This window comes from Quercus robur, chromosome 5 (assembly GCF_932294415.1).
Source record: "Quercus robur chromosome 5, dhQueRobu3.1, whole genome shotgun sequence".
NCBI lineage: Eukaryota > Viridiplantae > Streptophyta > Magnoliopsida > Fagales > Fagaceae > Quercus > Quercus robur.
In genome coordinates, this window is record NC_065538.1 from 44,716,252 (window position 1) to 44,740,441 (window position 24,190).

General features: G+C 35.2%; 3 protein-coding genes and 1 long non-coding RNA gene across 7 annotated transcripts; all 4 read left to right on the forward strand.

Moving 5' to 3' along the window:
- The first annotated feature begins 2,065 nt into the window (after positions 1–2,065).
- LOC126726065 (homoserine kinase-like) lies at positions 2,066–3,545 on the forward strand. The gene has a single exon (XM_050431183.1). The coding sequence runs from the start codon at positions 2,242–2,244 to the stop codon at positions 3,349–3,351; it is 1,110 nt and encodes a 369-aa protein (XP_050287140.1). The 5' UTR covers positions 2,066–2,241; the 3' UTR covers positions 3,352–3,545.
- A 951-nt stretch (positions 3,546–4,496) lies between these two features.
- LOC126726066 (uncharacterized) lies at positions 4,497–5,467 on the forward strand. Its single transcript, XR_007655677.1, has 2 exons — positions 4,497–5,057; positions 5,152–5,467. It is a non-coding gene; the product is annotated as an uncharacterized LOC126726066 (long non-coding RNA).
- Positions 5,468–15,438: 9,971 nt separating this feature from the next.
- LOC126726067 (cyanidin 3-O-galactoside 2''-O-xylosyltransferase FGGT1-like) lies at positions 15,439–18,153 on the forward strand. 4 transcript variants are annotated; one of them, XM_050431184.1, is made up of 2 exons: positions 15,439–15,546; positions 16,591–18,153. In XM_050431184.1, exons 1-2 carry the CDS (start codon positions 15,454–15,456, stop codon positions 17,965–17,967), a joined length of 1,470 nt encoding a protein of 489 aa, XP_050287141.1. In that variant the 5' UTR covers positions 15,439–15,453; the 3' UTR covers positions 17,968–18,153. The 4 variants fall into 4 exon arrangements, with proteins under 4 accessions (XP_050287141.1, XP_050287142.1, XP_050287143.1 ...); XM_050431185.1 differs by lacking the exon at positions 15,439–15,546 and adding an exon at positions 15,553–16,333; XM_050431186.1 differs by lacking the exon at positions 15,439–15,546 and adding an exon at positions 15,553–16,229.
- A 2,544-nt stretch (positions 18,154–20,697) lies between these two features.
- On the forward strand, positions 20,698–23,855 carry LOC126726068 (uncharacterized). The gene is made up of 8 exons (XM_050431188.1): positions 20,698–20,920; positions 22,090–22,127; positions 22,298–22,390; positions 22,508–22,591; positions 22,676–22,710; positions 22,955–23,040; positions 23,415–23,480; positions 23,583–23,855. The coding sequence occupies exons 1-8, from the start codon at positions 20,854–20,856 to the stop codon at positions 23,615–23,617; spliced, it is 504 nt and encodes a 167-aa protein (XP_050287145.1). The 5' UTR covers positions 20,698–20,853; the 3' UTR covers positions 23,618–23,855.
- The last annotated feature ends 335 nt before the right edge of the window (positions 23,856–24,190 follow it).

The window sequence follows — 24,190 nt, forward strand, 5'->3', positions numbered from 1 at the left end:
CAAATTAGCATGTCACCGATCAAAAAAAATAATTTCAAACATTTATTCATTAAACTTTTTTTAATGTTTTTTTATTCTACTTTTCTCTCTCCTCTCTCACATCAATCCTCTTTCTCCTGTTTGAGAACTTAGAGGCTGTTTGGATGCAAATTTTTCATCACTCAATTTCCGTCACTCAATTTTCGTCACTCATCACTCATCACTCATCACTTAAAATACCCTACTCGTTTAGCACCATTACTCTCTTGTCATCACTCAATATTTTTCATACTATTTGTGGGCCCCAAACCTCACTTGGTGCAGCTTTTTTTTTTTTTTTTCCCAGTACCCAAACTCACCGAACCCAGTGAAAGAAGAAGAAAAAAAGAAAAAAAGAAACCCAAAAACCTGAACCCAGTGAAAGAAGAAGAAGAAGAAGAAAAAAAAAAGCAAGAACTGAAGACCGAACCAGTGAAAGAAGAAGGAAAAAAAGAAGAAGAAGCAAGAATTGAAGACCGAACCCAGTGAAAGAAGAAGGAAAAAAAAAAAAGAAAAAAAAAAGGAAGAACTGAAGACCGAACCCAGTGAAAGAAGAAGGGGAAAAAAAAGAAGAAGGAAGAACTGAAGACCGAACTAGTGAAATAAGAAGGAAAAAAGAAAAGAAAAGAAGAACTGAAGACCGAACCCAGGAGAAGAAGGGGAAAAAAAAAGGTCAAAAGGTGTGGCTGTGGGTCCTTCCATGTGTTTAATTACAAAAATGTCATTGAGTTATGAATTATGGAAACTAAAAACAACTAAAATGTGTTTTCAATTTTCATAACTTATAACTTAAAAATCAGAGAATTGAGTGATGGAAACAAAAAACTGGAAACAGAATTATGGTGCTCCCAAACAGACTTCTCGCTATGGATCCCACCATTTTTGAGTTATGAGTTATGAAAACAGAGTTATGGATTATGGAAATTGATGATCCAAACAGCCTCTTAACCTCTCTTCATCTCTTATTCTCACTCTCAGCTTCTCTTCCTCTCTTTAGAGTACGTTGCCGTCTGTTACCTGTCACTGATCTTGCCAGATCTCTTTCTCTTGCGGTGGTTGTGGCTTTTTTTTTAGGGGGGGAGGGGTGGTTGTGCGTGTGTTTTTTTGGTTGCTATGGATTTTTTGGTTGTTGGCAGTGGTCCAATCTCAGTGGTTTTGGTTGGTTCGTAGCGGTAGTTTGTGGATCGTCAGCAGTGGTTTGATATCTATAGTTTCAGTGGTTAGTGGAATGAGTTTTGGATGTGGGTTGGGGTGGTTGTCTGGCTGGTGCTTGTGGGAGGGGTGATCATGCTTTTTATTTTTTATTTTTTTTAAGGCAGGATAAATTAAAAAATGTTATTTCAATGGGTGATGTGCTAAAGTAAGAAATGTGATGTAGGATATATTGTAAAGTGATGTGTTAAAATAGATAAAGTAATGAAAATATTTTTTTTTTTGGCAATAGCTAATGCTCTTATATTGTTTAGAACCTGAGATGATACCATATTACCATTCACATTTTTTTATTTATCGTATTTCATTGATTATCATGTTAGTTTGTAAGTACCTTCTCCAAAAAAAAAAAAAAAAAAAAAAAAAAGTTAATTTGTAAGTATTTTGTAAGAAAAATAAGAGTAAAATACATTTAATAGTTCTAAAGTTTGGGTTAATGAGAGTTAGGTTCAAAGTTTTTGAAAAGTCTTGAATTTATTTTTATTTTCTATACTTAGTAAGTGCAGTGGATAGAACCCTTGAGTAACATATTATAAAGAAACCTGGATGCTACTTGGCTACGAGGCCATTGACGGTTGAAACTTTTCAACTAAACGTATTTTACCTGAAAAATAAATATTTTTTTAACAATTAATTTTTTTAATTAAAAAAACTGCGTTAGAAATAGAAATTCAAGAAAGAAAGAAGATTTTTTGTTGAGAAAAAAAAAAAAAAAAAAAAAAAAAACAAAGAATTTAGATTCCATTGGCATTTGGTCAATATGGTAAAATTTGTATTTGTATTTGTGTCACTGTCAGTAAATAACTTATAGTAAAGGGTAAATATAAATAAATCCTATTTGGACTGCCATTTCAGCCATCGTGAACTACGCTTCTTGTCTCTTTCTGTTAAACCCTAAAACCTCTGTTGCTCTCTCTCTCCGATCTCCATATATATCATTTCGATCACCATTTGTGTTGTGTGCGAGTGCTAATCAAATCAAATTAAATCAAACCAAATCAAAGCAAGGCGATGGCCATTTGTTATCAAGCTATTCCAGTAAAACCCGTAGTGCTCAGACCCACAACCACTTTCAAACCCGTTAACTCCTTCCGTTGCAACCTTTCTCTTCCCTCCAAAACCCTCGAAATATCCATTTCCGAACCCGAACCCGTTTTCTCCTCCGTCAAAACCTTTGCTCCTGCCACCGTGGCAAATCTCGGTCCCGGCTTCGACTTCCTCGGCTGCGCCGTCGACGGCCTCGGCGACTCCGTCTCCCTCTCCGTCGACTCCTCCATCCACCCCGGCCAGATCTCCATCTCCCATATCTCCGGCGACCCTTGCTCCAAGCTCAGCCGTAACCCTCTCTATAATTGCGCCGGCATTGCCGCCATCGAGGTCATGAAGATGCTCGGAATCCGATCCGTCGGCCTTTCTCTCTCTCTCCACAAAGGCCTTCCATTAGGTTCCGGGCTCGGATCCAGTGCCGCAAGCGCCGCCGCCGCCGCAGTCGCCGTCAACGAGATTTTTGGTGGGAAACTCGGCTCCGAGGAGCTCGTAGTAGCGGGATTGAAATCGGAGGAGAAGGTTTCGGGTTATCATGCTGATAACGTTGGCCCGGCGATCCTGGGAGGGTTTGTTTTGATCAGAAACTACGAGCCGTTGGATTTGAAGAAATTGACATTTCCGGAGGATAAAGAGCTTTACTTTGTATTGGTGACTCCTGAATTCGAAGCTCCGACGAAGAAAATGCGGGCTGCTTTGCCTTTAGAGATAGCAATGGCTCATCATGTGTGGAATTGTAGTCAGGCCGGGGCATTGGTGGCTTCAGTGTTAGAAGGGGACTTGGTGGGGTTAGGGAAGGCTTTGTCAGGAGATAAGATCGTGGAGCCGAGACGCGCGCCATTGATTCCGGGGATGGAAGCCGTGAAGAAGGCGGCGATTGAGGCCGGGGCGTTCGGGTGTACCATAAGTGGGGCGGGGCCGACGGCGGTGGCTGTGATAGATTGCGAGGAGAGAGGGGAGAAGATTGGAGAGAAGATGGTGGAGGCATTTTGGAATGAAGGGAATTTGAAGGCGGTGGCTTTCGTGACGAGGCTTGATCGGGTTGGTGCGAGGCTTGTTGATAGCAATCCTAGATGATGATCATGATTGTGATGTTGATTGCAATAAAGGGTATGTTTTGTATTTTGGTGAAAAAGCTTTGGTTTTGGTTTGGTTAGTTTTTGCGGAGGATACTATGATGTCCAATAGCTTTGAAACAATGACAGTAATTGTATTCTCAGTTGATGCTAAGTGTATGATAAGTAATAACATTGGCTTCTTCCTTTATTAAAGGTTTTTTTTTTTAACTTTTAAGATTTATGTTGCTCTGGTGTATTGTCTTGCCTTGCAATACTTATTCTGTAGGCTGTTGAGAATTATGTTATTATGTCACATATTGCCTCAATTGCTGGCCACATTCACAGAAAAACTGGGGTATGCATTTTGGATCCTGAAAATTTTTCCCCGTCTCATCTGTGTTGAATATATCACTTCGTTCATATGATACTACTTGGATTGTGTATGTCATTCGAAAATTCGACGATGAGGCCAATGGGATTAATTATCAGATTAGATTTGACTAGTGTATGAGTTTTGTGTATGTACCACTGGGTATATACTGTTTCAGATTCTGATTCACTACTTCTTTAAAAAATTACAAACTCTATCCAAGGAGTTCTGAGCTTATGACATGATGCTGTGAGGCTGAAGTTGGGTTTAAGTGGAAATTCTAGCAACAAAAATGATTAAAGTAAAGAAAAATATAGTAGGATTGAAGTTGGAACAATCAAATTTCAATTTATAGACTCAAAAGAGCTCAAGAAATATTCAAATCTCAAATTTTATGAAATAGTTGAGCAAGGCTGCCTATGACTACTCAAAAGAGGCTATTTATAATAGCCTTGACCTCAGAATCCTATCCTTCATCTTACATATGAGATATAACATTAAATTATAAACATCCAATTTCATTAAAAGTCATATGCTAGACACATAACCTTTTAAAATACTAAAGACATAATAACAACTTAAATATGGCAGAGAAATAAAAGTCAATGGACTAATGGGCCTTTCTGTTCGGCTTAAAATTTTCTACATCATGACACTTCGCCCACGCACGCTTGATTTAGGACAGAAAAGTGCTCTTATGTCAGTGGCACAAGCTGAGTAAATGTTCTATCGTGTTGAGCCTTTATGGTCTATATGCCTCTGATACTATTTGCATTGCTTGTGCATTAGATTTGTTGCTTGTTTGGGGGAAGGACTCTGAATCTTGGTGCATTGAGCATTTTTTAAGTGGGGAAGCAGATGCCAAGCAACATATTGCAGACCAATATGATATGTTTGACAGGGCCTAATAAAAAACCCAGAGCGGATCTCCTTTCTATCCTTCATATGATATCCTAAACATGATTGTAACTGGTTCTAGGCAGATGGGATACTGGTCTAATTATTGTGGACTATCTGTTGAAACCCCGGAGACGCTTTATAAAAAATAACCAAACCGTTCTAGTTCAAGTCAGCATTTGTACAGTATGGTATGGCCTGGAGGAACTACAGATAAGCCTCGTGGATGGGGTTTTTCCAAACAGTGGAAAGCAATTAAGAATCGCAGTTCCAAACTTAGTTACCAGGACTTTGTCTCACGTTCATGACTAAATGGCGCTGATATTCCAAGTATATTGCATATATGTGTTCCTTGTTGCCGCAAAGTTGCTTACTTATGCAGTTATAGGTTCACTCTCTTTGGAGATGGTCATAAGAATTCAAGCTTCTCTGAGCTTATAAATAAGATCACAACAAATGTAAGTAAAATATAATGAGAAAAGTTGCTAATTTTTTTGTTACAGATAAAATGTAGTATATGACACTGACATATCCTGTGACCTTGTTTCGTAGGTTTTTGATACTGCTGTAGGTGACATTGTATTTGTCACTGTTGTGTGAATTCTTGAACATAGAATAAATGGTGAGTTCTGAGGGCCTCCTAGACTCCTAGTAAACTCGCAATACTATGGTGAGTACTTGTCAGTTGGTACATCATACATATTAGATAAATTTTTGTATACATTTATATCAACATTGCTTTCTAACTTCTGTTGACTGAAAAAAAAAGAAAAGAACAAAACTTGTATACCTTAGATGAGTGAACAATAAAAGGATCTGTACCAGCAGATCTTAGATGGAATGGAAGATAGGAAAATTATCTCAGCAACCCTCTTATTGCAGAGTTTTATATTCCCCAGCCATTTCCCTCCTATTCCGGTACTGCTTACCTTCTTTTTCTCGTTACATGCTTATCATGTATGAGTTTCCTCGTAGAGTTCATATGATGGTTTCCTTGTTCTTATTGGAACAATTATCAACTGTGGCTGAGTTACTTTTTAAGCAACAAATTCTTACCTAGTTTTTGAGGGCTGAATTTATACAGTCATCTGAATGCATAGCAGAACAAATTTGGAAACAGTCTTCTTTTTCAGTAATGTACCACAAGATTATAGAGAAAGTTTAGATCCCCCCCCCCCCCCCCCCCCCCCCTCCCTCTCTCTCTCTCTCTCTCTCTCTCCCTCTCTCCTGTTCTCTTTCTTTTCTCTTTCATTTCTCATGAACATTTCTTTTACTGTGGAACAATCATAATATATCAGATGGTGGATATTTTTTATCAGGTTACTCAACCATTCAAATCCAATGTGGTTCAACACACAAAAATATATTGTAACTTCCATCTGTCATTCATTTCTTTATCTTGCAGGTTTAGCTTGTCTATAATGTTTTTTGCACTTAGTAAGTCTTCATTTTGACAATCAACAATGTAATTTTTTTTCCTGTATCATAATAGCACCCTTAAATTTTCTTAATTGTACCTTACCCAATAGCGCCAACTCTGGAGTTCTTCAAATTATCAGGAAAAACAGTGAGCATACTTGGCCTCATTGTGATTATCATCTCTATTTTTGTGGTTTGCATAATCAACTCTAGGCTATACTGCCAGCCTGACATCAATTCTCACAGTGCTACAGCTTTCCCCCTCATCAGGGGAAGTGTTACCTTGGGGAGTAGCAATGAAATGATTCCAAGTATGATCTTTAGCTGAAAAATATTTGACTGAGGAACACAAATCCCAAAATCTAGACTGGTTGCTCTTGGTTCCCCAGAAGTATAACTGTCATTTTTACATCTGTTCATCAAGTTGCTTTTGTTATCTTTCAAAAGTACTTGGCCTTCTTGTGGGATATTTTAGCAGGATTCTAAGTGCTTGAGCAGGTTGATACTAAGCAGTATACTTGTCTTGTAAATTGTCAAAAAAATTAGTTACTTTTTTTTTTTTTTGGGGGGGGGGGGGGGGGGTAAGAAATTAGTTACTTTTTACAGGGTTATATAAGATTTTGTGTGAGACACATTGCATGCAAACCTTTTGTCACTTTGGGCAGATGTTAATAGGGTCACAAATGAGAGTAATTAACATTATCACATTTAATGTAATTTACGTACATTGAACAATAACTCCATGGTTTTATAGTATGAAATTATGGTGTGAAAAATCATGACATGAGAGGATTAAGCTTTAGTATCGCCGATAACAAATCTGCAGGTCATTCAACTGTGGATGTGTCCTCCCTATTTTCATGGCTTTGTGAGGGCAGAAAATGAAAATGATTTGAAAGAATTTGATCACCATGGGATCTCAAGCTCTGATACTAGATAATGTAGAGGTTATGTGAATAGGCTAACTATTAAGAAGTGTATAGGGAAATGGGAGTTGCTTAGAGCGTGAACGAAGGCTTTGATATAATGCCATAAGAGAAATCCTCTCTTTGGTAGCTCTTGGCTAATTCTAAAATTTCATTTATAAAATTGATTGTCATACTTGCGTGCAAAGTTTTTATACTTCTATAGACAAGTCTTGGTTTGCATACATCTGATTGGCTTGTGCTAAATGTAATCTAATTGGCCAGCAGGTAAGAATAACCTAACTAAACTCTTTCAAAAGAGTGATACTAACAATACTACAATTTAACTACATAAAACTTATAAATTGATGTGTCATCAATCACCTAAAAACAATTCAAATAGGGTTGTTGAAGCCCACAATTAAACATTTATAATCATATTAATTTTATAAGTTTTATGTAGTAAACCTTGTAGTACCTTCGGCATTTTCTGTTACAAAAAACTACTCTTGCTTTTGTTACAAAAGACTCTAGTAAGTGATTGGTTACAAAAGGCTATTAACATGCTATCACAAAATCTTAACATGCAATTACAAAAGATTTTGTGATAGCATGTTAATAGCCTTTTGTAACCAGTTACTAGACAAAAGATTCCCCCTATTTATCTGAATTTGAATTTTTGTGTGTTTTGATAAAATTTTTGGTAGCTTGATTAAGTGCCTCTTTGTTTCAATGTTTTCAACCCAAAAAGCCTATTTTGAAGAAAAGCTCGTTTGGTTCAGCATAAAACGCAACTTCTGTTTGGATCTGCTTGATTAAACACTTCTTATAGTCTAGTTGCATATTTCAGTATTTCTCCTTTTGGTGATATGAGCACTACTCTTGCCCCTCCTACTTTCTTTGTTACGGACCCATCTGTTTGGACCATCCATGTTTCTAGGGGGAGTTTTTCTTCCTTGTAGGGGTAAGTGAATTCTGCAATGAAGTCTGGGGCTTTGACTGCTGCTTGAGGCCGATATTCGATGTCGAATTGGCCCAGTTCAATTGCCCATTGAAATGAGTCGTCCTGCTGCATCTATCTTGTTCATCCTTTTTTTTATTGGTTGGTCTATCATGATGACGATGGAGTGTGCTTGGAAGTAAGGACGAAGTTTCCTAGAAGCGACTAGCAATGCGAAAGCTATCTTTTCCATACTTGGGTAATTTGCCTATGCTCCTTGGAATGCCTAGCTTGTATAGTAGACTGGCTTCTGGACATTTTCTTCTTCTCTGATCAGTGCCAAACTCATTGCGGTGTCATTGCTAAGTAGAGGTACAACTTCTCTCCCATCACCGAGGGACTTAGCAATGGTGGCTTCATCAAGTACTCTTTTAATTTTGCAAGAGCTTCTTCACATTCGTTAGTCCACTGAAAGGCCTTTTTCAATACCTTGAAGAATGGCATGCATTTGTCCGTTGCCCAAGATACGAATCTATTTAGGGTTGCGACCTTTCCTATCAAATTTATCTTTTATTTTTTATTTTTTTATTTTTTATTTTTTAATTCCATGTCAAATTTATGTTGGGATTTTTGGGCTGGAACTCGAGTTTGCCAAACTCGAGTTCCAAAATCAGTCTAACTAACTAAATACTTTGACGCGCATACTATTCATCGAAATATTTCCTAAAATCAGTCTATTTAGCAAATTTTGCCCCACATAGTGCCTTGGGGATATCCGCCTGCTGAGCATTGATTTAGAGGTTAGCATAAGTTCCAAAAGGTTCAAGTTAGAAATGTGTGGTGGGTCCTATATGATAGGAATATAGGTTAGAATGGGGCCCTCCATTTTGGGAAAAAAACTCTACTCATGATGGCAAATCCATTAAGGGAAGGCTATAAAAGGTGGAAGTGATGATGAAAAAGGGGTTGGCAAATCTGGAGAGAGAGAGAGAGAGAGAGAGAGAGAGAGAGAGAGAGAGAGAGAGAGATGGGAAACACACTAAAGAGGATAAGGCCCAGGCGGGGTTAAAAGCTCCTACATTTGGGCTGCTAGGTTGGCATAAAAGAGATCTAACCATAGTAGGAAATTCAACGCCCACTCAAAACAAATAAATTGTGAGCCCAACTTCAAAGGATTCAGAGTCATTTGGGTTGAGGCTCACATAGTTTTCCTTGGACTTATTTTTTTGATAATACCAAAACATTGTAAAATGTAAAAAATTATCTTCACATGTAGTTTTCCATTGACACAAATGGAGCGTAAAAGTGAGAAAGAGGTGAGAGCGTAAAATGCAAAAAATACATTTTAAACCTTATAATTTAGAAGTATACCAAATCTAGCCCTATATATAGTTTCAAATTTAATAAATCAAACTTTGAAATTTAAAAAATAACTAATTAAAACTTGAGTTTTCAAAAAGTAATATATGAAATGTTAAGGTTTTAAAAAGTAACACATTAAACATTTTCTCATTTAAGTGGAACGACAATATGATTCCCATTTAAGTGGAATGGCAATATGATTAAGGTTTAGTATAAGTTAAGAATTCAATTTATTACTTTTGAAAACGTCAGGGTACAATTTGTTGTTTTTTAACATCTTAGTGCATGTTTAATGTTAATTAACCCTAAAGAAATAGTGTTTAATGTTAATTTGTTACTTCTCTAAACCATAGAGTTTAAACAGGAATACTTTTTACAAAAGAAAAAAAGAAAAAAGGAAAAAAAAGAAAAAAGCAAAACACCTCAAGAATTCTATGGAAGCAAAGCGGGAAAAGTGAACCTCATTTAAAAAACAGATGGAGTAATATTAAGAATATTATATAATCTATGACATAAATTTTACAGATGGATCATTTGTTACCGAGTACCAACATAAAAAAATATTTTTAGTTTTTTAGAGAGTTTTAACTTATAATATTTGCTTTTGATGATAATTTTTTATTTATTATATTGCAAATGTAATACTAATTACATTCATTCTTTCATCAATTTGTAACCATCATAATAAAATTTCTTGTAAAAAACAAGTAGCATCTCATCGGATTTATGCGAGTTGGGGAAGCATCAGCACCACTCACACTATAAAAAGCTGGACCTATAACTATAGGCCCATTTGGGCTATAGTGATGTTTGATATAGTGGCGTTTTTGTAAACGCCACTATAGGTGAAAGCCACTAACAAAAAAAATATTTGATTACCAAGAATCAAAAGGTTTTTTATTTTTAAAAAAAAAAATTTTGAAATCATAAAATTATGAAGCTTAAAATTTTGATTACCCATTTTTCATAATTTCATATAAATTAAATAGATTTTATAATTAATGAAACATAAAATTAAATGCTCTAAAATTTTAAAAATTCCATAAATAGATAAAAATAAAAATAAAACAAAAATAACAGATCTAAATGGGCAAAATTTTGTAGAGCTATAAAAATCAAACACAAATGTGGGGGTGAAGTTCGCTAGTAAACTGTGGGCCATGGTACTCGTACAAAACCCAACCATAATAGGAAGCGAAAACACGGACAGAGGACCCCCAGCCCAACCATGTTGGGCCGGGCTTGTTTAAGGGGCGTTCGAGGAGGAGTGCCTCCTCGGACGCACCAAATGGGAGTCCAATTCACACCCTTTACATGGTGAAAGGCCATCCAAAATCAAAGGAAAATGCTAGACGTTCAGGGGGCAACCACAACTACCGCATTAAATGCAAGGAAGCTACTTTTCCAGCCGCATTAATGTGGAGAGGACAGGAGAACAGTATTATCTTGGCCAGTGCAACTCACAGAAAAGGAGGAGGATATCCTATGAGACAGGCACTCAAGTAGAGGCCTAGATGATCAACAAGTGTAGGGTTATTATCATTCAAAGGATGCTATATAAGAGAAGAAAACCCCCATGATCAGGGGATCGGAGGTGGGAGAACAAAAAGGAAGGAAAGGAAGAGAGAGAAAGAAAGGAATTCTGTAAACGAAACTTTGGGGTATAGTCCCCAGGAACTGTTATCTCAGGAAAGTTAATGAAGTATTCCCACGTTCAAATGGTTGCATGGCTTACTAACAATTACGTTTACTCTGTCAAGACCTAGTTCTACGACTCACTCTCTACAAATTCATTGTTGAGGGTCTTTTGGGCCAGAATCGCTCGCTTGTTGGGCTTGGGCCTCAAAATCGGCTCTTACAACAAACATGACAAACAGCCCAGAAACATCAAACACAAACAATGAAAATCCCAGAAAAATATATTACAAAATTAACAAAAACAAAACCGTTGATCACCCCTACAACTTTCCACCACTACCGTCGGAACCCACCACATGAGACACCAAAACCAGCACAAAAAACTCATTTCTTTTATTAAATATAAAAAAAAAAAAAAAAACACAAAAGCTCCATCGCTTACGAGATCAGCCATGCACTGCCAAGAGGAACAAGAGAGTGAGAGAAGGGAGAAAAGAGGAGATCTCAAGAAGACAAAGATAAGGGAAAAAGTCAAATATAGAGAAGCAAAAGTTTTGAATTAGTTATTTTGAATGAGTTTCTGAAATGCAAAAGGAAAAGGGAGAAGAATGGGGGAAGGTCGGGTTAGGGATGGCAATCCAAGCTCGACTCGCGGGTACTCGACCCGACCCTAATGGGTATGATTTTACCCGGTTTGATTAAAAATAGGGTCGGGTATGGGTTTAAAATAAAAAACCCAAAGCGGGGCCAGGTTAGGCTCAGGTTTCATCAGAACCCGGCTCGAACCCGACCCGGTTACATACAAAATGACCTAACTACCCTTATATATAAATATATATATATATATATATATAGTTATAAACAACCCTAAGTCATTTCATTTTTCATCTCGTTCTCCCATTCTTATCTCTGAGCCGCCACCATCCTTCTCTAAAATCTCCAGTCACTCTCACGGCCACAGCCTCACCGCCACCGCCCTCAACTCCTCAAGCCATCACTCTCACCAACTCGCACAGCCACACTCATGGCCTCATTGCCTCACCGTTGCCCCCCTTAATCGCTCCCACTCTCCCTCTTCATGGCCTCACTTCTCTCTCTCTTTTTTTTTTTTTTTTTTTTCTTTTTTTGCCATTCCTGTTTGGGTTCATTAGGGTTTGGGTTCCCTTTTTTTTTTTTTTTTTTTTTTTTTTTTTTGAGAATCTAGTTTCGGTATGTGATTTTTGTGTTTGTGTTTATGTTAGGATTTGTGTTTGTGTTTGTGATTTTGAAAGGGAAAATACAAAATCTGAAATTTGTGTTTGTTTTTGGGTTTTTAGTTGCTACTCTGGTCCGATTGAAGAATATGATCTGGGGGTTTTTGATTTTGGGTTTCTGATCTAGGTTAATGAATAAGATCTTGGTGCCTTGGGGTTTTTTTTTTTTTTTTGGGCTTTTTGATCTAGATTGATGAACATGATCTTGGGATTTTTTTTTTGGGATTTCTGATCTAGGTTTATGGAGGTTTAGGGCTCCAGGCGACCTTTTTTTTTTTTGATTGGGCCACGAATTGGGCCTTGAAGTGGCATGGGTTGGGCGGGGCCTGACGGGGCTGGTCTGGGGCACATAAAAGAATTCGTTTATTAAACGGGGCGGGTTTGGGTTTTTAGGGTAGACCTGTGGGTCGGGTTTGGATATTAAGAAACCCGGTCCGAATCTAACCTGTTACCATTTCTAGGCCGAGACAGGTCGGGATGGTGGGGAAAATTTATTGCCAAAGAGAATTTTGAAGGGGGTAGTTGGGGAAAATTTATTGTCAAAGAGAATTTTGAATGGGGTAGTTGGGAAAAATTTATTGCCAAAGACATAATGGGGGTAGGTGGGGAAAATTTATTGCAAAGAAATAATGCAACATTTTTTTTTCCTGAATTATTAATGCAATATTCTCATAAAAAAAGAAAAAGAAAAATGCTTGATGTTGCATATGCTGCCTGATGGTGACGTTTTTTTCCTTTTCACCATGCTATTTTAGTACTGAAACAGCCCTACTTAAAAAATAGTCTTGTTAATATTACGTAATATCAAGCAGACTAAACAGGTACCAATGCAAAAGCTTGTGTCTCGTGCCCTAGCTACCATTTCTACAATATTTCACTTACCATTATCCTCCACCAAAATAATTGCCAACATTATCCAAGAATAAACAAATCCAAACAGAACAAAGTTTCTACAAACTAGTTTAGAGAGAAACTCTTTAAATTTATCATATATTTCTTTTTCAGGTGTAAATTTTGAAAATCTAATCGTTGAATTTCATGTTACTTATGTTCTTAATATGCATATCAAATTTCGTTCAAATTGGATTTTATTTACTATTTGATCAATGAACTTATTTTTTATACACAAATTTAGATTATAAAAACTTGAAAATTTAACATTTATTTGATGACAAAGCAATTGATCTTTGATCTTTTTGAAATTGTGCAAGTATGAAAGATACAATAACAACATACAATCCAACGGTTAGATTTTCAAATTTCACACTTAATATAAAATATATATGATAAGTTTGAAGGGTTTCTCTTCAAATTAGTTTGGAAAGAAACTTTATTCATCCAGACATACCCCACTAATGATTAATATCAACATTATAAAAACAAATCTAACCTTCTATGTACGCCAAAGAGAAAAAAAGAAAAAGAAAAAATGGGTAATTACAGTAAATCCACCTGTGATTTGGTCTAAATTCACTTTATTTATCCGTGGTTTAAAAAATGTCACTTTGCTCACCTGAGTTTTGTTTTATTTGTCTTCAGTTACCCACCTCTATTAAAATTAGGAGTAAATAGTTATTTTTACTTTCCTTTTATGTCTCTCTCCTCAAAACAAGAGAAACATTAAAAAGAAAGAGAAAACAAGATCCAAAAGTTAGAGTTTTTTAAAATTTAAAAACAAACATAATCAATATTTTATTTCCATGTCTCTCTTCAATTCAATTAAAGAGAGTTAAAAAGAAGAGACTAGATAGAAATTAGTAATAATTAGTGGTGAAAATAATACAGGAAAATTATCAGGGTTTGTTTGGATACAACTTATTTTTGCTGAAACTGAAAATTAAAAATACCGTATTAAAATAATTTTTAAATGTGCTCATTTTTAATATTTTTTTTGAATAAAGTGGTTATGGATTTTATGAACAGTGCGTGAATAGTACTACTACAGTATGTGAATAGTATTATTATAGTACGTGGACAGTGATAATTGTCTCCTGACGTAAAGCAAAACGACTAAAAAAAAAAGAAAAAAGAGAGAGAGCAGAAAATGCAAACGCAGTAGACGTGATGCAGATCCAAACACATACTGAGTACTTAAGATCCAATAATTCCCAGCCACACAGCCAGTCGCTGCTAATCCATGATTTAAAAAAAAAGAATAAGAAGCACCAAATAAAGACGTGATGCAGATCCAAACACATACTGAGTACTTAAGATCCAATAATTCCCAGCCACACAGCCAGTCGCTGCTAATCCATGATTTAAAAAAAAAGAATAAGAAGCACCAAATAAAGACGTGATGTAGATCCAAACACATACTGAGTACTTAAGATCCAATAATTCCCAGCCACACAGCCAGTCGCTGCTAATCCATGATTTAAAAAAAAAGAATAAGAAGCACCAAATAAAGACGTGATGCAGATCCAAACACATACTGAGTACTTAAGATCCAATAATTCCCAGCCACACAGCCAGTCGCTGCTAATCCATGATTTAAAAAAAAAGAATAAGAAGCACCAAATAAAGACGTGATGTAGATCCAAACACATACTGAGTACTTAAGATCCAATAATTCCTAGCCACACAGCCAGTCGCTGCTAATCCATGATTTAAAAAAAAAAGAATAAGAAGCACCAAATAAAGACGTGATGCAGATCCAAACACATACTGAGTACTTAAGATCCAATAATTCCCAGCCACATAGAGGGTGTTTGGTCATTGATTTCAAAACATATTGTTTAGTGTTTAAACACTAAACAATATTGTTCAAAAACAAAAAAAATATGTTTGGTCATTGATTTCAAAAAGTATTGTTTAAAAAATATTGCTCAAAACATATGTTTAAAACAATAGTTTTTGAAATCAGCTTGGGACTGATTTTGAACAACAAAAACCATTGCTGAGTGGCATTTTTGTAATTAAGTTGAACAGTACCGGTCAGCTTTTTCACCCACACAGACACAACCCGGCAGCATTTAAACAATATTTTATATTTTTTTTGTACTTTGCTGATTTAAAAAATATTTATTTTGTACTTTGTTCAGCTTTTTTTTACCATCTAACACACACATACCAAACACATATTTTATGTTTTTGAACACTGAAACATGTTATTTAAACCATGATACCAAACACATTTTTTTGTTTTATAAACACTAAAAACATATATTTCAATAACACTTTTTAAACTACAATTTTCACATCTTTTTAAACAATAATTTTTGAACTCTATAACCAAACTGGCCCATAGCCAGTCGCTGCTAATCCATGATTTAAAAAAAAAGAATAAGAAGCACCAAATAATAAATCCTCCTCATTAACTCTCCCCCAATCCCATCCAATGAAAAATACGGTCAGAGTTTACTTTGCACGCCAATTATCCCAAATCCAAAGTAAAAACAAACAACCAGATCATATGATAATCTTTAAAAAGGTTGGTTAGTGTTTCTGTTACAAGTAATTGTATAGATCTTAAACAGCACACCGTCCTTTGCTCAATTCGTTATTTCATATCTTAGAGCGCCGCTACCCTCTCATTTTCTCCATTCCAATTCCTCTTCTTTTTCTTCTCATTCCTTCGAGCCTTTGCCACAATCATGGGTTAGAGAAAAAGAAACCTATCTTCCAAACATCATCCATCTCCTAATTCTGCCACCATGACAAACACTAACCAAACTGGTGTGAAGTTACATTAAGGTAGGTGTGGGTTGTGAGCGTGCAGGTGGTGGTGGATGAGAGAGAGAGAGAGAGAGAGAGAGGATGATTGGTTTGGTTTTGATTTTCTGGGCAAGTTATGTGTGAAACAAGAGATAGAGCGATACCACATTTAGATCTTGTTTTCTCTTAAGTTTTTATGTTTTTCTTGTTTTGGAAGGAGAGAGATATAAAAGGGATTGAAATTACTTATTTATTCTTAATTTTAATAGAGGTAGGCAACAAAAGATAAACAGAAAAAATCTCAAAGGAGTAAAGTGACATTTTTCAAATCATAGGTAAAGTGAATTCGGAACAAACCACATATGAGATTACTGCAACTACGAAAAAGAAGTTCATTTTCAAGAACAAGCCCAATAGAAAGCATCACAATCAGGTCTCTCTCCACTTCCTAAGAGCTTCGTAAGCACCTTATGCCTTAATTTTCCCGTTCAAATTTTCATTTGGCTCCAAAGAAAATTTGAAGAGTTACCATTAATAGAATATCCTGATCTCATTGGGGCCAGGTATGTATATGAAGAGCATTGGTTATAACAAACAGCAGTTTGTGTTCATAAAGTGTTAATAACAGATTTTGCTCATATATAAAAGCTCTCCCTATTCATTTGTAGATATATGCAGATCAGATTTTGCTCAAAATTTTGTATTTTATTTTATAATAGCTATATATCTCTATTTTAATTCTCTAATTATTATTATTATTATTATTATTTTTTTTTTGGGTAGCCTTTTAATTCTCTAACTTGTATTTTGTGTTTTGCAGAAAATGAGTGACAAAACCTTTCACGTAGTGATGTACCCATGGTTTGCCATGGGCCATCTAACCTCCTTCCTCCACATCTCGAACAAGCTTGCTGAGAGAGGCCACAGAGTCTCTTTCTTGTTGCCAACCAACACTCAAGCTAAGCTAGAGCCTTTCAATCTGCACAAAAACCTCATTTCTTTCATCCCAATCACTGTTCCACATGTTGATGGCCTCCATCCAGGTTCTGAAACTACCTCAGATGTTCCTTTCCCATTGCATTCCCTTATCATGACTGCAATGGACCTTACTGCACCCTCCACTGAATCTTTTCTTCGTGATCTCAAACCCCATTTTGTATTCCATGATTTCACTCACTGGTTACCACCGTTGGCACGCCGCCTAGGCATTAAGTCTATACATCATTGCATCATTAGCCCCGCGACTGTGGGGTATTTGTTAAGCCCAGAAAGAAAAATCAATGAAAAACCATTAACGGAAGCTGATTTTAAGGCACCTCCACCAAGTTTCCCACCTTCTTCAATCAAGCTATTTCCCCATGAAGTTCGACAAGTTACCTCCGCAACACTGAAACAATTTGGCATAGACATATCATTCATTGAACGCCAAATGATCTCTCTCAGTGATTCTGATGCTATTAGTTTCAAAAGTTGCAAGGAGATGGAAGGGCCTTACTGTGACTACGTTGAAAGACAATTCAAAAAGCCTGTGATTCTTGCAGGGCCAGTAGTGCCTGAGCCACCAATTATAGCATTAGAAGAGAAATGGGCAAAGTGGTTGGATAGCTTCAAGCCCAAAACTGTGATATTTTGTGCATTTGGAAGTGAATGCATTTTAAAGAAAGATCAATTTCAAGAACTAGTTTTGGGTTTTGAGCTAACAGGCATGCCTTTTTTGGCTGCACTAAAACCACCAATGGGGACTGAAACAATTGAATTTGCATTGCCAGAAGGGTTTGAAGAGAGAGTAAAGGGAAAAGGGGTTGTTCATGGGGATTGGGTTCAGCAACAGTTGATACTGAGGCATCCTTCTGTGGGGTGCTTTGTGACACATTGTGGATCAGGTTCTTTGTCTGAGGTCATGGTGACTGAGTGTCAGATGGTTTTGCTGCCTAATGTTGGGGATCAAATTATCAATGCAAGGCTGATGGGTAGAGATTTCAAAGTGGGAGTTGAAGTTGAGAAAGGTGAGGAAGATGGGCTGTTTACAAGGGAGGGTGTGTGCAAGGCAGTGAGGGCTGTAATGGATGAAGATAGTTTGGTGGGGAAAGAGGTAAGAGACAACCATGCTAAATGGAGAGAGTTCTTGTTAAGCGATGGGCTGGAAAACTCCTACATTGATAGCTATGTTCAAAAGCTGCGTTCTCTGCTCAAATGAATTTATGGTATTCAAATTTGGATGAGTTTGGAAGTTAGCTAAATAAGATGAACCAACATTTCATCATATATAATTACTGTTCTTAGGCCTATATTTACTGACGTTTTAAGTAGTAATGTTTGAAGCTTTTTAGTTTCGTTCAAATAAACATTTAAGGAATGAAGAATGCATGATGTTGGATTTGAATGATGAGGATATGAAGTTAATGATAAAATATATTGTATTAGATTCTAATAATGATTCTCGTTGAAGGATGAATTTCGATTTGCACGATTTAGTAATATATGAAATTCAATCTAAAAATTAAGTTCAAAGTTAGAATGTGAGAAATTTTCCTGCATAAATTTGTGCACGTTTATAAGAATATTCTTCTCAAAAAAGAAAAAAAAAAGTTTATTATAAGAATGAGATAAGCCATTTGAGAAATGTTACGTCCATAATATTTTCACAACAAATCATAAGTGGTTAGTTGTTATCAGTTCTAATTTGAACCTACCACTAAATTACTTTTTTACCCCACCGATAACAACTTGTAATAACTTGTCATATAGAATTTGTTGTGGACATATAATTTTTTCTAGAGATTATGATTTTAAGTAAGTGCTACATGTTAGTTGTAAGAAGTTTTTGTTTCTCACATAAATGACTTAAGAAATGATATGTTCACAATATTTTCATAACAAATTCTATATGGCTAGTTGTTAGTAAAGGAGGACTATTCGTAATAGGGTGAGAAAACAATAACTCAAAATAAGAAAAATCAGCCCAAACAATAAGAACAAAAGTTGAGAACTAATCCACATTTTAGCCCTTCAAACTAAAAGTAAAAACTTAGATTACTGATCCTTGGTTCTATTATTAAAAAAGAAAAAAGAGAAAAAAAATCCCAAACTCATACCAGTTGAATAAAGTCATAAAGAGAGTATTGCTTCTTCCTTCCCTATTGACTGCATAGCAACACACACCATCAATGACGGAGCTAGGATTTGAGTTGAGGGAGGGAAAATTTTATATATGATGCATGCACTTACACATATTATGTGAATATATATAATATATGATACTAAGTGATATTTAATGTAATTATACAAAGACAAAACTCTACCCAAAAAAAAAAAAAACTCATTCATAATATTGTATTTATCTATTGAGATATTTCTCACATGAGTGATCTATTTTTTAATTTTTTTTGAGCAGGTTCAAATTATAATATGGTAGGGATAGACTAAAAAATTCAGTGTAAGACATGCTAGTGGATGACTTAAGGTTTCTCAATGGTTTGCTTAGAAGTTGTGCTCTGTTTCAAGACCAAAGAAACATAATGATATTTAATAAACCCAAAAAAAAAAAGTAGGCAAGGATATTTCATAAATGTTAGCTATAATAACTAAGTGTATTTTTTGAGCGGGCCAGGGGGGGCAACTGCCCCCCCTCGCCCCCCCCCCCCCCTCGGATTCACCCTTGCACACCACACATGACGCAACACACTCAGTTGACATGGTCATGCTTGCACAGAACCCCCCACACCTCCACCCATGTACGAATTTGCATCACATTATCGGCCACCCAATCTTTACATTAGTATTCTCTCTCTCTCTCTCTCTCTCTCTCACAGAAAAAGTATGAGTTACATTTAGAGATTTGTTTCCACTAAATTTTTTTGGAAAATAACTTTATCTCACAAAAAACTAAATAAGGGAGGATAAAAGATTGTTTTTCCACTTATTTAAGGTTGCTACCAAAAATAGAAAAATAAGATAGCTTTATAGAAAATATTTTTTTAAAAACAACTCATTTTTCTAGAAAACATTATAGCCGAAACAAATAGAATGTTAATATTAGTAGTTGACTATTTTGAGTTTGCATTAGCGGAGTTGGGGTTATTTATTCTATTTTAATAATTAAAAACCACTTTTAGTGGAGTCATTGACAATTAATTTGAGTGTTTCTTTTAAAGACAAGAGTTTTGTCTTTTAGTTTAGAGTGTTTATCTCAAATTTGACTTTACATTACCTTACTATGTTATTATATTATCTTTTTCTTTTTTCTTTTCCATGAAATAATAATTATAAGTGGTTATTGTCGTTTTTATGGGCTGGTTTTTGGTTAATTGGCGCCTACTTGTTACCATTGTCTAAATAATAGTTTCCAGTGTTTAAATAATATTATATGTATTTTCAAACACTTTTTCACTCACATGTATTTCCAAAAAATACAAATAACATTATTAGAACAACATTACTAAACGGCCCCTTATACTTGGCAAAATTATGTTTTCTCTATTTCTACACCATATTTGCTCAATAGCTGAAACAAACAACTCTGAATTGAAAAAAAGAAAAAAAAAAGAAGAAGAGAAAAACCAAGTCAAGTAATGGGTTAATCCATTTTTATTCTAAATAAAAAATTTCAGTCTTGGGTTAAGTATTTTTCATTCAGATTCATGTTAGGTACAATTTCACCATGTCTAGGAATCATTAAAAAAAAAAAAAAAAAAAAAAAAAAAACATATTGTAATAGAGGAATGGCCTGAAAATATCTTCATAAAAGTAAAAAGGCCCAAAACTGGAAGCCCGAACCCAATCCGAACCTGTCTGCTGACCTGAGAAGTCCATAATCGAACAAATCTTAGAAATTTCATTCATCTATCTATCCATCTAACCCGTCACATGATCCGACCCGTGAACACCGAAACCCATAAATAAAAGTCCACTGAAACAAAGACCCCACTCTCTCTCTCTCTCTCTCTCTCTCTCCATCCACCTCTAGGGTTTTTGGAAGCAGAGTGGAAAAAAAAAGCAAACAAAAGCGAACCTCTCAGGCTCTGAAGAACAAAGAAAAAAACACAGACAGGTTAGGGTTTAGTAAAATTTATCATCGGAATCAATGGGACGAGGAAAGTACAAGAACAAGCCCACTGGCAAACGCCAGTTCTCCACTCCCGAGGATATCCGTAATTACCACTTTTCCTTCCTTATTTTTTTTTTTTTTTTTTTTTTTTTTTTTTTCAAATCATATCTTTCTGTGTCTGCAATTAATTTTAAATTTAGGTTTTGAATTTTTGAACTTAGGTTTTTGTTACCGAATTAATATGATTATTTGTTTAGTTAATCAGACAATATTCTTGAATTAAAAAAAAAAAAAGATTTTGGGTTAGCTGAAGGCTATGAATTAATATTTGTTTTATTTATATTTATTTCTTTTATTAAAACAAAATTAGTTTATGTGAATTTTAAATTAATGTTGGGTTGGGGCTAATGATTTTTATGTGAAATATTGTTACTCTAGATTGTTGAAATTTCAGAGTACAAGCTTTGAATTTGATTAGGAAAATACAACTATGATTTATTTGATCTGTCTTATGAAAATGCCGAAATTAAGAAAAGAAAACTGAATTTGTCAAATATATGTTAAAGAAAAAAACTGATTCACTAACAGATGTTGGCACTTGATACTCCTTTTTTTCCCATATATTCTTTTTGGGCTTCAAAAATTTTTCATAGGCATCACAGCGAGCGAAAGAATATCTGAATATCCACATGAGCATAAAAATGATTAACAGACAGGGCTGAATGCTCGCTTGGATTACCTGGCAACTGGTTCTATTGGGTGACGTTGGTTGCTCATAGGTTTTACTAGCTAGAGGCGAGTCCAAAGGCTCTTCTTTAGAAGGGTTCCCTACATTATCAAAAAATAGTAAAAAGCAAGTGAAAGAAAATGAGTCTAAACAGTTAACAACTATATAACAGTAATACCTTTTTTTTATATAAATCTTTTTTTTTTGAGAGATTGGGAAGGGAACATAAGCCATACGGGTATTGTAAAATGTAACATGAACATACCACATGCCAATGTCTTCTAGCATGTCGTCAACACCTGCTTCATTGCCAATACCGATTAATGTCTTTTCTCTCCCATTAAGTTTTGCATAATCTAACAAATAAGAATATATTTTGGAATTGGATTTCTGTAGGTTTGGTAGTAGAATGGTAAATGGATTTTTCATTTGCATATTGGTATCTACTTCAATTTGAGATGAAGTTAAAAGAGTATGACTTTAATGCTGGCAAAGTTTAGCATTACTGACTTTAAAATTTTTTGTTTGTGATTTAATGATTGCAGTTGCTGGTACCTCCACCCGTCCTCGCACTTTTAGACAGGTTTCTCCCTCTCTTGTGCACTCTCGCACTCACAGAAGTGTTTTTGTGATGTGCATTATTAATTAATTAAAAGTTTTTCCCTAATTTGTTTTATGTTCATATGCATATTTTATGTGGTAAAATTTTTATTTATGGTATTATAAGCAAGTGAAACTTTTTGATGTTATTAGCATGAAGCTGAACATCAAGAGGAAGAATCTAGGGAAGAGTCTGATGAAGGATCTGAAGAAGAATCTGGAGAAGAATCTGAAGAAAGCTTGGAGGTTAGTTACTGTTACCAGTTATCTATGTTGAAGGCTTTATTTCCTTAGTTTTGGTTTATCTTATGGGTTGGTTCGTCTGCATGAAAACTAATACTTATTCTCATATAATATTTGCAGAAGCGGAAAGGCACACAAGGCATTATTGAGATTGAAAATCCTAATTTGGTAAAGCCAAAGTCCTTGAAAGCAAGAGATGTTGATGTAAGTGCTACCAAATTTTCTCATACATACCATCAGTTATAAAATAAAACCCAAAAAAAAGTAATGATATTTTTTCTTGTGCAGTTAGGGAAAACAACTGAACTTTCCAGGCGTGAAAGGTTTGTGAATGGTCACTTTCTTCCTTCAAGGGGACAATATATGATCTGTTTCTTAAGTGGGAGTTCTTTTTGTCTATGAAAAAGAGAACTTGTGGTTTTCTAAGATTATTTGATCTTTCCTAAAGATAAAATTTTGGGTTTTCGTAGAAAAACACCTAGCTTCTATGGAGTGCATACTTCATTTTAGTGTTTAAAACATTCATGTGAAGTATATATATATCTTCTAATTTTGTATATCTTGCAGAGAGGAGTTAGAGAAACAGAAAGCTCACGAGCGGTATATGAGATTGCAAGAACAGGGGAAAACAGAACAAGCGAGGAAAGATTTAGGTTATTGATCATGATAAACTACTCTTTTTCACTTTTTAATCAATTGTTTCAGCTTTGGAGTTTATATATAATGTTGGCGGTGGATGCTGATTTTCAGTATGCAGATAAAAATTGCCTGCAATCTTAACTTTTTCATTAAGTTACAAATTAATTAGATTTGTTTTGTAGTTACAAATACTTCTATTACCTCTTTCTGTTATGTTTTTATCTTGTTTGATATTGTCTAAATTTTGATGGTTTATTGGCCAAGATCAAAGAAAGAGAGCAATGTAGGGATTATTGAAATATTATTTAGGGTGTGTTTACATTCTGCTGTTCATGCAGGGAAGAAATATTGCAGGCCTTTTAATGTTTTCTTTTGGTTGCTCATGCAGAGCGTTTATCCCTTATACGTGAACAAAGGGCAGAAGCTGCTAGAAAGCGAGAAGAAGAAAAAGCTGGTATGATTTTTAGATCATTATAGGTTGCCTTGTCTCTTTTATTTTTTATTTTTTAATTTTAAATATTTAACATCTTGATACTAATAATGTCATTTATTTCAGCCAAAGAACAGAAGAAGGCTGAAGCTCGCAAATGATCTTTGTGGATAGGTTATGTCAAGAAATTTATACTGTTGAAAAATTGATGCCAGAGGATTTGTGCCTGTCCTTCATTCAAGAAATTTCTGCCTTTTGTTTTACTTGCTAGTTCATTTATAATTCAACAGTATAAATTGTGCTACTAACTGTGCAACAATTTTTATTGTATTTTGGATTAGTAATTTATTTGACTATGTTCGTGTCTTGAAACACCTTGAAATTTATAGTTTTCCAAAATCTATAAGCTTTTTATTTGTGGGCAACATACTCAATATTACCATATATTGAGAACTTTACAATGACAATATTATTTCTAATATGGTACAAGGTTTCCTAGGACAAGTGTTAGTTATAGTAGTAGCAGATTATATCAATATTCTTGCAGTAGAAAGTTTGCACCAATGCTGCCTGGGCATTCTACTAACATACAGAGTCCAAAAAAATTCTTGTATTGGCTTGTAGCACTGGGGTCGTTGTTTGAGTTAATTATAGGGGAAACCGAAATGGTTCTATTGTGACTCATTGTAATTTTCCCATTTTTCACCTTCATGCTAATCACTATACTTATCTTT

What these genes read in the sequence shown, in the direction of transcription:
- LOC126726065 (XM_050431183.1), top strand. Translation starts at nt 2,242, where the DNA reads ATGGCCATTTGTTATCAAGCTATTCCAGTAAAACCCGTAGTGCTCAGA.
- LOC126726067 (XM_050431184.1), top strand. Translation starts at nt 15,454, where the DNA reads ATGAAAAATACGGTCAGAGTTTACTTTGCACGCCAATTATCCCAAATC. An exon ending in ATATGATAATCTTTAAAAAG is followed by an intron (nt 15,547 to 16,590) that starts GTTGGTTAGTGT and finishes TGTGTTTTGCAG; the next exon opens with AAAATGAGTGACAAAACCTT.
- LOC126726068 (XM_050431188.1), top strand. Translation starts at nt 20,854, where the DNA reads ATGGGACGAGGAAAGTACAAGAACAAGCCCACTGGCAAACGCCAGTTC. An exon ending in TGAAAGCAAGAGATGTTGAT is followed by an intron (nt 22,592 to 22,675) that starts GTAAGTGCTACC and finishes TTTCTTGTGCAG; the next exon opens with TTAGGGAAAACAACTGAACT. An exon ending in GCGAGAAGAAGAAAAAGCTG is followed by an intron (nt 23,481 to 23,582) that starts GTATGATTTTTA and finishes CATTTATTTCAG; the next exon opens with CCAAAGAACAGAAGAAGGCT.